The 16030-nt window shown below is 44.3% G+C and overlaps 1 protein-coding gene across 1 annotated transcript in view; it reads right to left on the bottom strand.

The window, feature by feature from the left end:
• The window catches only part of PIN4 (peptidylprolyl cis/trans isomerase, NIMA-interacting 4), a 41905-nt gene that overhangs the window by 23471 nt on the left and 2404 nt on the right, over positions 1-16030 (bottom strand). Inside the window, 1 exon segment of the mRNA XM_040632183.1 lies at positions 13839-13912. Coding sequence (XP_040488117.1) covers positions 13839-13912 — 74 coding nt within the window.

The following is a 16030-nucleotide window of genomic DNA, read 5'->3' as shown; positions in this document are numbered from 1 at the left end:
CTCTGGTCTTATCTTCGTCAAGACTTTTAAATAAATACATGAATTGTATATAGAAGTTTAAAAACTTAGTTAATCCTTGAACAACTGGGGGTCAGGGGTACCGATACCCCGATACAGCCTCGTAAAACCTCACACACAGCTTTTTGACTCCTCGAAATTAACTACATTAATAGCCTAACTGTTTACCGGAAGCCTTACTGAGAACAAGATCAACAAGCAGATGAGCATTATTTTTCATGTTATCTGGTATTACATACTGTATTCCCTACAGTAAAGTAGCTAGAGAAAGTGTTTGAGGAAGCTCATAAGGAAAATACATTTATAGTACTATACTGTGTTTACAAGAAAATCTGTAGTACCCACAAATTCAAATCTGTATTCAAGGGCAATTGTTTTTGATTACTATTTCAGTATAGTTGGTATCCTTTCGTAATCCTATCAATGATTTACTTATGCATTTATTTTTTTATTTTATATTTATTTTTTTTTAAAGATTTTATTTATTTATTCGAGAGATAGAGACAGCCAGCAGAGAGGGAACACAACGCAGGGGAGTGGAGAGGAAGAAGCAGGCTCATAGCGAAGAGCCTTCACGGGGCTCGATCCTAATGCCGGGATCATGCCCTGAGCTCGAAGGCAGACGCCTCAAATCACAAGCTCACCCAGGCGCCCCTATGCATTTATTTTTTAAAGATTTTACTTATTTGAGCAGCAACAAGCAGAGAGCAGCAGGCAGAGAGGGAGAGGGACAGGGCAGCAGATTCCCACTAAGACGAGGGCCTGATGTCGACTTCGATGCTTCAGGACCCTGGGATCATGACCTGAGCCAAAGGCAGACACTGTGACTTGAGCCCACCAGGCGCCCAAGAGACACGCATGTTTTGAATGGGAGTTTTAAACAGTTCAGCTACGCCTCTGTTTTGAGCAATGTTCTCAGCATCATGTACTGGTACGTCTTGTACTCAGGACGGGGCATCCGTCAAGATAATTAGTCGGTGGGGAATTCTTAGCAGAGGCATCAGCACCCACTTGAGATGCCCAGAAACTACTCTAAAATAAGAAACTTCATGGTAAATGGCAATTTGAGAGAGCAACAGTGGGTTCAAAGAATCACTGTTAAGAATCACATCAGGCTGTATGGCAAGTTTTGTTTTATTAAGACAATTTTCTTTTAGGTAGCCAGTGAGGGCTTTAAACAGTGCAGTTCAAGACCTGAGCTTGAGATCAAGAGCCGGATGCTAACCGACTGAGCCACCATAGGCGCCCCTGGCAAAATTTTATTTTTTGAAGGCAGTCTCAGTGTTTTATTATTCTTTGTACTTTCTTGTAGTCATCAATATGATGTAAAATTTAAAATGCTGAGATACACAGAATACTGGCTAGCTTAGTCTAGTACAAACAATGCTAAGAAGAAGTGATTGTCTTTTTTCCTCCAAGAAAGTTTCATTTAAAAAGAAGATTCATAATGATTCTTACCAATGGGAATTATAAGAAACACAGAGTGAAGTGGGGAAGGAAAAATAAGACAAAACAGAGAAGGAGGCAAACCGTAAAAGAGATCTTAACCATAGTGGAAAACAAGCTGAGAAATTGCTGAGGGAGGAGTGTCAGGGTGTACGGGGAACTGGGATGCGAGTGGGCACAGGAGGGCACGCGATGAAACGAGCACTGGGTGTCACAAGCAACTGATGAGTCAGTCACCTCTATGAATAGATAATCACATACACTGTAGTGTTAACTAGGAATTTGAACTTCTAAATAAAAATTTTTAAAAAAGAAGAGTTCATTAAAAAAAGAGGTAACAGGGCACTGGGTACTCAGCAGTAACCGTGCCTTCAGCCGGTCAATGATACAGTCCTGGAAGATACTAGCCCATTGATCGGGCTCCCCTGCTCAGGGGAAGCTGCTTCTTCCTCTTGCCCTTGCTGTGCTTTTCAAATAAAAAAATCTTTAAAAATAAATAAACAAAAGAGATGTTGACTGGGCATTATGTCGTATATAGTATTAAGACAATGGAGCTAGACCACTGTCCCCTCGCAAACCGACTGAGCTCAGCCAGGCGCCCTGTGTCGACTTACCTCGTGAGAACACCTGCTCCGGTGTATGCTAACCCTTCCACCTCATTTTGGAGCCTACAAAGCATGAGACTACAAGAGCTGTTATAAAATACCTAAATAAACAGCGGCATTACTAACCACATTCAGTCTTTCTCAGATAATTTTATTTTCTCCCTTCAACCATAATAATATGATATCTAAATTTTTGTTCTAATTTGGGAGGGTCTGGTAAAACTAGGCTTATCCAGCACTTACATTGGCAAGGCAATGTTAAAGCTTCTTGAACGGTCTCACTCATGGAACTCTCTGTCATCCAACCAATGTCGCCTGAAACCTCAAAAGATACGTGAGATGTCAGGTGGCCCTGAAGAGGAAACAGTTTCACGGTAGCTCAAGAATTTCCACTATAACGCCAGTCCTGGGTATTTGTCATCGACGTAAGCAGCGGGTCACTCAAGGACAGGTGGAGCCGGGAGAGATCCAACCCCGGACTCGAACACACACGATCTCCCATTGGTCGTTGCTGGGTGCGTCAGTGTGCCAGTTTGGTGAGCCTAAGTTTGACACAGAGTGACCCGTAGGTGTCGTTCCAAGTTGGACGTCCTCTTTTAAGATCTTAGGTTTATATGGTACATTAATGTAGGATCCATAATTAACCTACTGCTGTGCGTCCTCCAAGGGGAAAGATCTTTTGCATTTGTGTTATTTAGAGAGAGTAAGCATAGGGAGGGGCAGAGGGAGAGGGAGAATCTCAAGCAGATTCCTGCACCCTGAGCAGAGCCCAGTTCGTGCTCGATCCCAGACCCCAAAGATCAGCACTCAGCCAAAACCAAGAGGCCAGACGCTACAGTCTGACTGCGACCACTCCAAGCAACCCATGGGAGCAGGATCATTAAGTCGATAGACAACAAGCAATTCATACCCCTGGCCTGGCTTTTATCTTCACTAGTACTGGTGGGCCACTTCATAATGTTAGACATTTAACTTTTCCTATGGCTTCCATGTAGATTTTTCCTTCACGTTTTTTTCACAATAGAATGTGTCTGACCGAAAGGGAAAAAGTATGTTCACATAGTATCTGGCAGAGACCCAAACGATCCCTTCTCAACAGTGCAGCACTCCATGTCGGATTACCTCCCACTTGATGTGGAAACACACATCAGGCTTCCATGGCAACAGAAAAGTCCTGGAAGTTCAGCTATGGCCGCTCAGCCACAAACCTCATTTCCCACATCGATGTGGATCTTGAACTCTGCAACTGAGATGGCAAATGGCACTGGCTGGGGAACTCCATCCTTTACCATTTACTTCAGTGGGGAACAGGAAGAGGGACACATGGTGAAAGCTGGCCCCTCTAGTCAAATCCCAGCTCTGTCGTGTGATTGTGTGATCAGAGCATCTTTCTTAAACCTCCAAGCATGTTCTGATAAAAGCCCCTGAGATAATACAATGCTGTGTTCTCCTAATAGGGTTGGGAAGACAGAGATAACGCAGTTAACTCAATAAAGGCACTGTTACTTCATCATAGGAGGAAGATATTAAAAACTCACCAGGAAATCCTTTTTACACTGAAAGAAGCCCACGTTAGAAAGCCATTCCACTCGCACTGAAAAAGATTGTATGTTATTTAAGAGTACTCAACCCCAAAAGTGTATCAAAAGTCTGACCTATGTTTACATTAAAGCTCATGTTGTTTTTAAAAAACAAATCACTCTATTTTCAAAAATGATTTTGTCAGATAGTGTTTCAGATTCCAGGTTTTCAAACACAATCCACGGTTTCTATTGTAAATAGATACACTGGATGGGGACCCAAAGGTGTCTCCCTTTATAAAGTGGTAGAGACAAGCAAATCAAGGTTGGCCTCAGGTTTGACTCCTAACACGTAGAGGCGGGATTCTAGCCCGACAAGAATAACTTGCTGGATGGAGGAGTGGACTACAGGGATAGGAACATAGCAAAATAAGAATTGTCAAAGGCAGGGCTCAGAGAGGCAAACATCTACAGCATGTGTCCAAGCACTGTCCAGGGAAGACAGGGACAAACAGTCTGGACACTAGAGAGATACATGTTAGAACAAGGGATGGTTTGTCAGACCTTGGCTTTGGCTCTCAGCACAACGCATCAAGAACTGCTCCTCTTTATGGTTCCTTTACCACGTGCAGCACCTCTGCTGGTTCATACAGCAACATTAACCGAATGACACACATTTTATGTGATCACAGAGGGGTCCGCTCCCAACACTTCGCAAGTGAATACACAAGAGCCTGGTCTTGACAGCCTGGCAGGTGTAGACATATCAGGCTAGGTCGCCCGGCTCTTGCAATGTGATGGCCTAACCTGAACGTGGAGGATGCCAAGCCAGAGAGGAGCCAGCCTAGACAGGGTTTGGGAGATCAGCGGGGAGTGAAGCTGACACTATGCAACGTCGGAGGAGAAGATCCTAGGGAGGACTGAGAGAAGGAGAAGAGAGAAACGTAGGCTAAAGACATCCTGGAGAATGTTAAGGGACTTTAGCGTTAGCCAAAGATGATCAATGAGCAGAACACAAAGGAAAGGCCAGATGGGTAGGAGAAAGGCGTGGAGTAATAACACAAGGCAAAAGACAAGCTTTTTTTTTTTTAAGATGTTTATTTATTTATTTATTGAGAGAGTGAGAGCACAGCAGGGGGAGCGAGGAGAAGCACGCTCCCTGCGAGGCAGTGAGCCGACGCAGGCTCGATCCCAGGCACCGGGATCCCCTGAGCCTGAGCCAAGGCAGACGCTTAACTCGTGAGCACCCGGTGCCCCTACGCAAGAAGTTTCCAAGAGGAAATAGTCACTAGGCTTAAATGCTGCAGAGTATCGAAGAAGTAAATCAATTTACACTTGAGGACTAGACTTAGCAAAGCCGCTTCCAAGAGACAGAGTGCAGAAGCCAGACAGTGGAAGTGCAGACAAAAGAAGTGATGCGAGGCGGGAAGGGGGTACCTCGCTGGAGTCGTGAGGAGAACAGCTCTTTATCAGAAGGAGAAAAAGGCTCACAGACTCCGTATCTATTTAAAGGTCCCCAAAGAATCTCAGAAAATGAAGGGAAAGATGCAGAAAGAGCAAAAGGCTGAAGACAGCAACAAAAAGACTGGAGCTAATGAAGGAGCTTAGCGTAGTGGCATTCAGAGCACTGCCTAAAAACTCATTGGCCTTGAGAGATGCAAAAGCTGAGAAGACAGAGGAGGGAGGTGAGGGTGAAGAGAACTTTGCTGGGAGGGGGCTGGAAAGCCACTGGAGTTCTGACGACAGGTCTGGTTTCATTTTTGAAAATTAATAATATTTACAAGGTTGGTATTTGCAAGGTACCGTGGTGAAGCACTTCCGCATTTGAGCCGTCGATGAACTCCTGCCACCAATCCCTGAAGACTAGATCAAGTTTTCAACCCCGCAGCACATGAGAATCATCCCAGCACTCTAAAAATCCATCAAGGTCCACACCTTCACCCAGATTCTGAGGCAGCTGGCCTGGGGGGAATCCCAGAACGGTGAGGTTTTCAGGAAGCGCTGGGGAACCGCCATGGCACCAGGGCTGGAGAACCACGCACGGAGTTACCTGCCGCTGATCTGGAGGAGAGTGCGCATGAGGAGAGGCAGACTGCGGCAAAGGCGCGTTTTACAGAGGGCTGAGCTAATGTAGGAGAGCACTGTAATTCAGTGGTCCCAACCTGGAGGCCGTGGACTTGCAGCAGGGCCCAGCAACCTGGTCTTAAATGGAATGAAGACTCACCATCGACTGGATCCTGAGATCAGTTTGGGATGGAGGATGCAGATGGCCAAAGGAGAAAGAGCTCGGCTCCTCAGATCCAGTGGTCAAGCTCTGCTGATCTGAATTTCGTTCAGCGAGAGCATACCTTGGACAGCAGACACGAATGGCCTTGGGAGAAGGTGGGAGAACAGGTGGGCTTCAGGGTTGAGGTCTACGGCAGAGAAGAACAGAACGAAGATTGGGGGTGAGGGCAGCAAGTGAAGGAAGGGAGGAAGCCATGGTCGGCAGGGTATTTCAGCAATCTGACAGCTCCAGAGAACTAGAGGAGGGTGTGGGCCACAGATGGGGTTGGAAGCGATTAGCGGCAGAGGTCGGAAAAGATGGCGGAGGAGTACGACCTTTATTCAGCCGTCCCCAGCTCGACGCTGATAGGTACCGGAGCCATCCTGAACACCACATGAAATCAGCCTGAGACGCAGAAGATACATCTGATCTCTAGCAAACGAACATCTCCAGCGCTGAGTATTGAGGTACGATACGGGAGCCGTGAATCTGCACAAGATAACGGAAGATAACGAAGGGGAGGGTAATTTCTGCGCCGGCGCGGAAGCCAGTAGCCACCAGCACTGGGGAGCGGGAGCCGATCTCACTGACCGGACCCACGAGAGCAGATCTGAGACCTAGAGCCGGCAAGCGATGCGCGCGCATCAGACTGAGAAACCGGAGTTCGGAGCGCTTAAGCGCAACACACAGGACAAGAGACGAGCCCCCTGGAAACAGGGCTGGAGAGTTTCGCTTAGGGTGCACATTCCTGGGACGCTGCAGGGTTTTGGCAGCACCGATAGAAACGAGTAAGTCGGGCCAATGAGAGCTCAGTGGACAGCGGACTCATGATCTCTGTCTCTGAGAGAGAGGCTAGGCCACTGCTGCTCTGACTCTCAGAAGAGGCAAGTCAACTCCTTTCAGAGAAAAGCCTCCAGAGAACAAAAAGCTCCAGAAATACAGCTTTCAGACATGTGCCTCATCCTCCCCTTCCTTGCAGGGACAGGGCTGACTTACCCAAACAGGTTGCCTCGAGTATCGGCACGGCAGGCCCCCTTCCCAGAAGGCGTAGGCTGAAAATCAAGAAGCCCACATCCCTAAGTGTCCCCTATAAAACAAGTGCACACTGCCAAGTGGGTCCCGTGGTCAAGATCTTGGGGCTCTGGGCACCTCAACCCTTCTCATATCAGGAGTCGATGAGAGGAAGAAACCTCCCCAGCAAAGAAAAGATACTCTATGAGTCTTAGGCCTCTGCCACAGAACCATGATAAGATATAACCTAAATTGTCAGTGAAATGGATTCACAGCAACAATGGTCAAGATGATGTGTAGACTTTGAAAAAATATTAACGAAAAATATTAACGAGAATATAGTGAATTTCTAAGGGCGAATGAGAGCAAACCTCGGCAGAAATTTGGAAAATGCTAGAATCAAATACAGTCTAAATTAGACACTCTGCGGACGCAGGGTAAATGAGGCAAGGAATGAATTATAGAATTGGAGGATGACGATGGTAGAAGAGAAAGTAAAAATGGAAACTTGCTCAAAAACAATCACTCAAGAAGTCAGATTACTGGAGATTACTGACTCAATGAAACGCTCCAATGTCAGAATCCATCGGCTATCCCAGGAAGGTGAGAAAAACAGAGGTCTAGAAGAGATTATTTGAACAAATTGTAGCTGAGAACGCCCCGATCTTGGCAAAAGAAACAAGCAGTCATGTCCAGAGGTGCAGAGAGGACTCCTCTCCTAAGGGTCGACGAGAACAACTAACCACACCGCTCACAGCATAGCTGCATAGCCTGCGAAATCTTAGATCCAAGGATAAAATTGAAAGGCCGGTGGGAAGAGAACCTCACCTCAGAGGGAGTGGAACATCAGAATAACGCCAGACCTTGTCCTTAGAGAGACCTGGCAAGCTAGAACAGGCAGCTGGCAAGTGGCTATTCAGAGCACTCAAGTGAGAAGAACATGCAGCCAAGGATCCTTTATCCAGCAAGGCTGTCATTCAGAATGGATGGAGACAAGTGAGTTCCTAAGACCGGCAGAAACTGAAAGAATTTTAAGACCACCAGTCGTCTTTAAAGAAATATTAAGGGGGTTCTATAAAATAAAAAGACCCCAAGAGTGAATCAGAACAGAAATTTACAACTATAGAAATAGACTTCACAGGCATACCAAGACAGCATTAAAACATGTATCTCTCAATAATCAAGTCTCTATGTGAATGGCCTAAAATGCCCACATAAACGCCTACTATGTGGTTCGATTGAGATAAAAAGGAACATGACGGATCCATTGACGTCTACAAGGAGACCACTTTGAACTCAAAAGATACATTCAGACTGAAGTGAAGGGATGAAAACCATTTTTCATGCCAATGGACCTCAAAAGAAAGCTGTGGCAGCAACTCCTCTGATATTGCAGATTGATTTTAGTTAAGACTCAGATAGAGAACACAGGAGGGGCAAGATATATTATTCTAAGGATGTATCCAACAAAGTGATACAATTATAAATCATCTATGCCCCAACAACAGGGTGTCGCTAGATACACAAGCCAAATCTGAATCTAGAATAAAAGAGACAAAGAAAAAAATACGTTAATCAGTAGGGGACCCTCAACACTCCACTCTCAGCAACAGACAGATCGACTAAGACAGGAAATCAACTAAAGAAACAAGAGTTTGAATGCCATACTAGACGTACGTTGAGACCTATAGAATAGATATACAGAACACTCACACCGGTAACAACAGAACAGGTGAATACTATTCTTTTTGAATGCATATGGAACTTCTCCAAGACAGAATGTACATACTACTAGTCACAAAAGATCTCCAACCGATACCAAAAAGACTGGATGATTATTCCTGCACATTCTCACTACTCACAATGCTTTTGAAACTAGAACTCAATCAAGGAAAAATTTAGAAGAAACTGGAAACACTTGGAAACCAAGAACCATCTGCCTTAGAAGTTTGGAAACGACGAATTAAAATGGAGATTAGCTAATTAAAACTCAATGAGATATCGAAAAACACATCAGTCCAAACCTATAGACACCGCAGGCGTCCTAAGGGGAAATATAGTCAATCCTAAGCCTCTGCATCAAAAGAATAGAAAATCTAGTGCAGTTTTTATATTCTCACCTCAAGAAGTTGAACAGGAACAGAAATTAGGCCTTAACTTTATACTACCCAGAAGCATAGTGGTGATCAAGACATAGAAGAGATCAATGAATTGAAACCAGGAGCACAGAAGAGCAGATCAAGAACTAGGTTGTTCTTAAAAGAATAAATAAGATCGATAAGCTTGCACTTTCATGGATTATTCAAAAGAATAGAGAAAGGACCCAAAGAATAAAATTAGGAACAGAAAGGGGAGAGATCATAACCAAAACCAAACAGAAATAGAGAAGGATCATTGTAAACTTTCATCAACAGCTTGCATGCCAATCAATTAAACAACCCAAAGAAATGGACGCCTCTGAAACCCGAGAACTATCAAGACTGAAACAGGAAGAAATTGATTATTTAAACAGACCGATTAATTATGAAGAGATTGAAGCAATGATCAAAAACCTCCCCAAAAACAAGAGTCCAGGGCCTGACCGATTCCCAGGGGAATTCTACCAAACATTCAAAGAAGAAATAATACCTATTCTCCTGCAGCTGTTTCAAAAAGTAGAAACAGAAGGAAAACTAAAACTCATTCTATGAGGCCAGTATTACCTTGATCCTCAAGGCAGGCAAAGACCCCATCGAAAAGGAGAATTACAGACCGATATCCTTGATGAATATGGATGCCAAAATTCTCAACAAGATCCTAGCTAATAGGACCCAACAGTACATTAAAAGGATTATCCATCACGACCAAGTGGGATTCATCCCTGGGATGCAAGGTTGGTTCAACATTTGCAAATCCATCAGTGTCATAGATCATATCAACAAGAAAAGAGTCAAGAACCATATGATCCTCTCAATCGAGGCAGAAATAGCATTTGACAAAATACACCATACTTTTCTGATTAAAACCCTTCAGAGTGTAGGGATAGAGGGTACGTTCCTCAATTTCATAAAAACCACCTATGAAAAGCCTGCAGCAAATATCATTCTCAATGAGGAAAAGCTGGAAGCCTTTCCCTTAAGATCAGGAACACGACAAGGATGCCCACTCTCGCCATTATTATTCAACATAGTACTAGAAGTCCTTGCAACAGCAATCAGACAACAAAAAGGGATAAAATGTATTCAAATCAGCAAGGAAGAAGTCAGACTGTCTCTCTTCGCAGATGACATGATACTCTACATGGAAAACCCAAAAGAATCCACCCCCAAACTACTAGAACTTACAGAGCAATTCAGTAACGTGGCAGATACAAAATCAATGCTCAGAAATCAGCTGCATTTCTATACACGAATAATGAGACTGAAGAAAGAGAAATTAGGGAATCCATCCCATTTACAATAGCAGCAAAAATCATACGATATCTCAGAATTAACTTAACCAGAGAGGTAAAGAATCTATATTCTAGAAACTACAGATCACTCTTGAAAGACACTGAAGAAGACACAAAAAGATGGAAAAACATTCCATGCTCATGGATCGGAAGAATAAACATAGTAAAATGTCCATGCTACCCAGAGCAATCTACACTTTCAATGCTATCCCGATCAAAATACCAATGACATTTTTCAAAGAGCTGGAACAAACAGCCCTTAAATTTGTGTGGAACCAGAAAAGGCCCCGAATCGCCAAGGAATTGTTGAAAAGGAAAAACAAAGCTGGGGGCATCACAATGCCGGATTTCGAGCTGTACTACAAAGCTGTGATCACAAAGACAGAATGGTACTGGCACAAAAACAGACACATAGACCAATGGAACAGAATAGAGAACCCAGAAATGGACCCTTGGCTCTTTGGGCAACTAATCTTTGATAAAGCAGGAAAAAAACATCCGGTGGAAAAAAGACAGTCTCTTCAATAAATGGTGCTGGGAAAATTGGACAGCTACATGCAAAAGAATGAAACTTGACCACTCTCTCACACCATACACAAAGATAAACTCCAAATGGATGAAAGACCTCGATGTGAGAAAGGAATCCATCAAATTCATAGAGGAGAACACAGGCTGCAACCTCTTTGACATCGGCCACAGCAACTTTTTTCATGACACATCTCCAAAGGCAAGAGAAACAAAAGAAAAAATGAACTTGTGGGACTTCATCAAGATAAAAAGCTTCTGCACAGCCAAGGAAACAGTCAAAAAAACTAAGAGGCAGCCCACGGAATGGGAGAAGATATTTGCAAATGACACTACAGATAAAAGACTAGTACCCAAGATCTACAAAGAACTTCTCAAACTCAATACGCGAGAAACAAATAAACAAATCATAAAATGGGCAGAAGATATGAACAGACACTTTTCCAATGAAGACATACAAATGGCTAACAGACACATGAAAAAATGTTCAAAATCATTAGCCATCAGGGAAATTCAAATCTAAACCACCTTAGGATACCACCTTACGCCAGTCAGAATGGCAAAAATTGACAAGGCAGGAAACAACAAATGTTGGAGAGGATGCGGAGAAAGGGGATCCCTCATACACTGTTGGTGGGAATGCAAGTTGGTACAGCCACTTTGGAAAACAGTGTGGAGGTCCCTTCAAAAGTTAAAAATAGAGCTACCCTAAGATCCAGCAATTGCACTACTGGGTATTTACCCCAAAGATACAGATGTAGTGAGGAGAAGGGCCATATGCACCCCAATATTCATAGCAGCATTGTCCACAATAGCTGAATTGTGGAAGGAGCCGAGATGCCCTTCAACAGACGAATGGATAAAGATGATGTGGTCTATCTGAGGGCTTTAGAGGGGATGGGGGTGGGGGACTAGGATAGGCTGGTGATGGGTATTAAGGAGGGCACATATTGCATGGAGCACTGGGTGTTATACGCAACTAATGAATCATGGAACACTGCATCAAAAACTAAGGATGTACTGTATGGGGACTAACATAGCATAATAAAAAATTATTAAAAAAAAAAACAGAAAGAAGAAGGGCAGGATGTGGAAGGAGCATAGCCCCTGAAAGGCCAGAGGGTTCCAGGGTCCTCTCCCTGCTGGGACCTTTACAAACACTGGAAACAATCCAGACGCCCTCTGTTAAGTGAACAGTTAGACATTATATGTCATTATCCGTTCCATGGAACGCTACTCAGCCAAATAAAGGAACAGACTTCTGGTTCATGCAACAACTTGAATGAGATCTCCAGAGAATTATGCTGACAGTGGAAAAAGCCAGAAGGTTATATACTGCATCATTCTGTTCATGTAACATTCTTGAAATTATAAAATTACAGAAATGGAGAACAGAGTAGTCGCTGCCCAGGGTTAAGGACGGAGGGAAGGTAGGGGAGGGTCGTGGGCATGGCTATAAAAAGGCAACAAGAGGGATCCTCGGGGTGATGGAAACGTTCTTTATCTTTACCGTATCGGTGTCAATCTCCTGGTTGTGCTATTGTTCTGGAGTCTGATGTAGGATGTTACCACTGGGGAAATAGGGTAAAAGGTAACGCGTGTGTGTGTGTGTGTGTGTGTGTTTACAACTCAGTGTGAGTCTAAAATTGTCTCAAAAGAAAAAGCTTAACAAGAGAATTTAGCTCTAATCAACTTTCCTATCTGATTACAGGGCACTTCTTTCTACCTACCTCAGGCAAAGCCACACTGAACTTCTCTTTTTTTCCAGAAAGGGCAAGTGTCTCTTTAAATTCATAGGCGGTGGAGCAGTCTCTTAGGATGGGTGCTTGTAAAAGTGAGCACATGAGGTGAAAACTGCATGTGGCCACAATTACCCTACTACATCCCTTCTGAAGATGCCCTACTGGAGACCAACACGTCAGCCCTCATTAAACCCAACAGGGCTTGTCTCGCCAGCCCGAGGCAACAATGACCACTTCCTCAGCGGAACACCGGATGCAGTCCTTGGTTGGTTTTTAGGGACCATGCTTCATGAAAACGGATCTTTGGATGCCAGAATCCCATTCCACATAATTGGATGCTCATCTGAGAACAGAGGTCAACTATGGAAAAGCAGATTCCTGTCTCCCATCTCACTCTTCCTCTGGTTCATGGAGCAGGCGAGTGGGTAGAACAGCTCACACTATATTCTCTCTCTCTTTCTGGCTGCATGTGTGTGCCTGGATTTACAGGATGCAGCTGCGCTACCGCACTGATTATGCAGCAGGGAATGTAGTCCTTTACCTAACTGCTCCAACTGCAGTGCGAGAAGAGAAACCATTGCTCACCTCCTGTTTTTTAAAATACCCAGAACTTCGTACACCGCTTGGCGCAGGGCAGATGTCACTAAATCCTTATGGAATGAATAAATCAAAGTACGGGATCCCATACCCTGACTGAAACATGGAAACTGCCTTGTTACGTAGCACGAAGCAGTACGGGTCTGTCCGCAGACTGTATTTTCCCAGGGCAGACACTCCTCCGGGACGAGGTCAAGTACTTCAAGTAATTATTTGTGATTGTCCCCCACCCGTTTTCGTGGTCAGTGCCCTGGCCTGTAGCTTACCAGTGGGGGAGCTATTGGAGGAGACCTGTGCCTTTGCCTGTTTCTCTAAGCCCTTGGTTTTATAAAACATCATTTCCTTCTGAGAAAGAGGTCATTCACTTACTTATTTTCTTCATACTTTGTATTGTTTCTTGAAATGTATGAAGTGTACATTTCAAGAAACAATAAGTATGAAGAAATTCGGGATGACTGAATGAGTGTTTGAGAAAACACTTAAAAGGAATTACCTTTCATACATGAGACTGGTCCCTATCTTCCGATTTTATGTTATCTTGATTTTACATCAGTATTAGGCTAGCCTCTTAGAATGAGTTCAGCATACTGTCTTTTCCTTTCCTGGGTACCAACATAACACATGTATGTATGTCATTTACATTTAACATGAAAAAAAAAAAAAGAACGAGTGACTCACCTTTACTGCACTGCCACCACCTTTGGGACCCTGAGCCTTCTTGTCAGAACTGTCACTCCCAGAGGCTGCTCCCCCTTTAGAGAAGAGATCACAGGTACAAGTTTAAAATGCATGTTGATACTTACACAATGGGAGCGGATACTTCTGTCACAGCACCACGCTTCAAAAGGGCCCTCTGCCAGACACCTTACTACATGAGGCTAAATTCATCTGTGACTCACCTCTCTTAAAACAAGAAATTTGTGCCTGACATAAATCCTTGGTGGAAAAGGGACAGACAAATGAGTGTGCTGATGGATGAACGAGAGGGCCAAAAGCCTGGTCCAGATTCTCTGGACCCAATTTGAAAACCTGCCGTCTAAGAGCAAATCCCTGGGCTCTGGTAAGATGTCTAATTCTAATAAGCACTGCGACTATGTTTGAGTACTCACAATTCCAGTACGTCAAATTTCCAAGAGTATGTTTTAAATAAAGATCAACTTTCCCACCATCCATATTTGGCTGAAGAATACATTCATGTCCAAATTTCTGAAGGCTCCAACATTGCCTATTGATACCTTTCTAAGAAATGCTATTGATACTCAGATTAACAACCACTGGTGGCATCTTACATTTTCCTATGATGTCACTTTGGCACTATGTCAACTTCCGTGTTCACGGCAGCATACTTACTCTTAGGAGCTGATGTTCGTAAGACCTATTGCTGGATTAAATGTCCAGTTCAATAAACATTTCCTAAATAACTACTGAGTTCAAGACGCTGGAGATACAAAGATGAACAAGCCATGGTACCTTGCTTCACGGAGCTCGTAGTCTACCAGGGAAGACAGACATGTAAACAGATAATTTCAGAATGACCTATGATCTATGGACAGAAGGCTGTGGAAGCACAGAGGGCCATTTTAGCCACTCACGGAAGGTTTCCTGGATGAGCAGAAGCTGACCAAATTAGGAAAGGACAAGGATGAGGAGACACTGCAGGGTGGTGGAACAGTGTGGTATGTGTTGAAAACTACGGATGAAGCCAAATCTGAGGTGGGAGCGTTGTGAGATAAGCCCAGGGGAGGGAGCTGAGAGTTGGGGCATGAGAGCCTCTGAATCCCACTGAGAAACCTGCAATTTATCCTAGAAAAGGGAGCCGCTGAAAAGTTTTAATCAAGAGACTCCATGTTACCTGTCTGAGTATCTCCAATGCCTAGCACAGTACCTGGCACACAACAGTTGTTCAATACAGGTCCAACTCAACTGAAAACCCAAAACACTGACCACCAAACGCCTAAGAAAATGTTACTGCCAAAGGAGCTTTATTACACCAAACTCTTAAGTGGGTTTGCTGTACGTTCACTCTCAAATGATGATGCCTTCCAGTCATCCCATCCTCTCCCCCACTGGACGCTGCCATCTGACTGCCACCTCACTCCCTTTGACTGAGGACTCTGGCAGCAGTTTCAGGATTTCTTTCCACCCTGACTCTCGCCATCATCTTGGATGACCTCACCACCTATGCTGAGGAACCATCCAACAACCTAACTTCACACTTCCAGACCTCCCTCCCGAACGCCCGTGTCTTCTACACCAAGCCACCTGCTCCGGAGGACACACGATGGAACCATGCCACTGAGAACTAACGGTTCAGTCTCCGGCTACAACTTCACGTTCTTCCAGCCTTCTCATGCCTCACTCCCACAACACTGGCTCTTTGGCTTCACAGGAACCGCTCCCCACTTCTGTACCTTTCTCCTGCTATGTTCTCCTAGACAGTGTAATTTCTGGACCCCATGCTTGATCATTTGTGTTCCCACTGGCGCCCTTAATTACCTTGTTTTGCCATTCTATTATTGTCCAACAAACCCTCAACCCTGGCTCAAGGCTCCACCTAGCTCTTTCCAATCCTATATCGTGCCAGTTGCAAGTTACCAGGTAAATCACGACTGTGTAGACTGTGCCCTCTACAAATTCATGGACTTCCAACCTTAGGCTCTCAGCCTTGAGAGCCGATCCTTTTATTAGTGTTTTGTTCCCTTTCCCATCACCCCCAATGGCCACTCCAAACCTTTACCACTCTCAAGACCCCCACTCAGTCCCTGACCCTCAGTTTTAACAATTACCCTTCCCTTCCACTTTAATAAGAAACTGAGGCCATTAATCATACCCCACAAACCCCACCCTCCACTCCGGCCCCAATTTTTACA

This window comes from Ursus maritimus, assembly GCF_017311325.1.
Source record: "Ursus maritimus isolate PB19 chromosome X unlocalized genomic scaffold, ASM1731132v1 scaffold_X1, whole genome shotgun sequence".
Lineage (NCBI taxonomy): Eukaryota > Metazoa > Chordata > Mammalia > Carnivora > Ursidae > Ursus > Ursus maritimus.
Note: the sequence above shows the minus strand (reverse complement) of the source record. Positions and strands in the feature narration are given on the sequence as shown.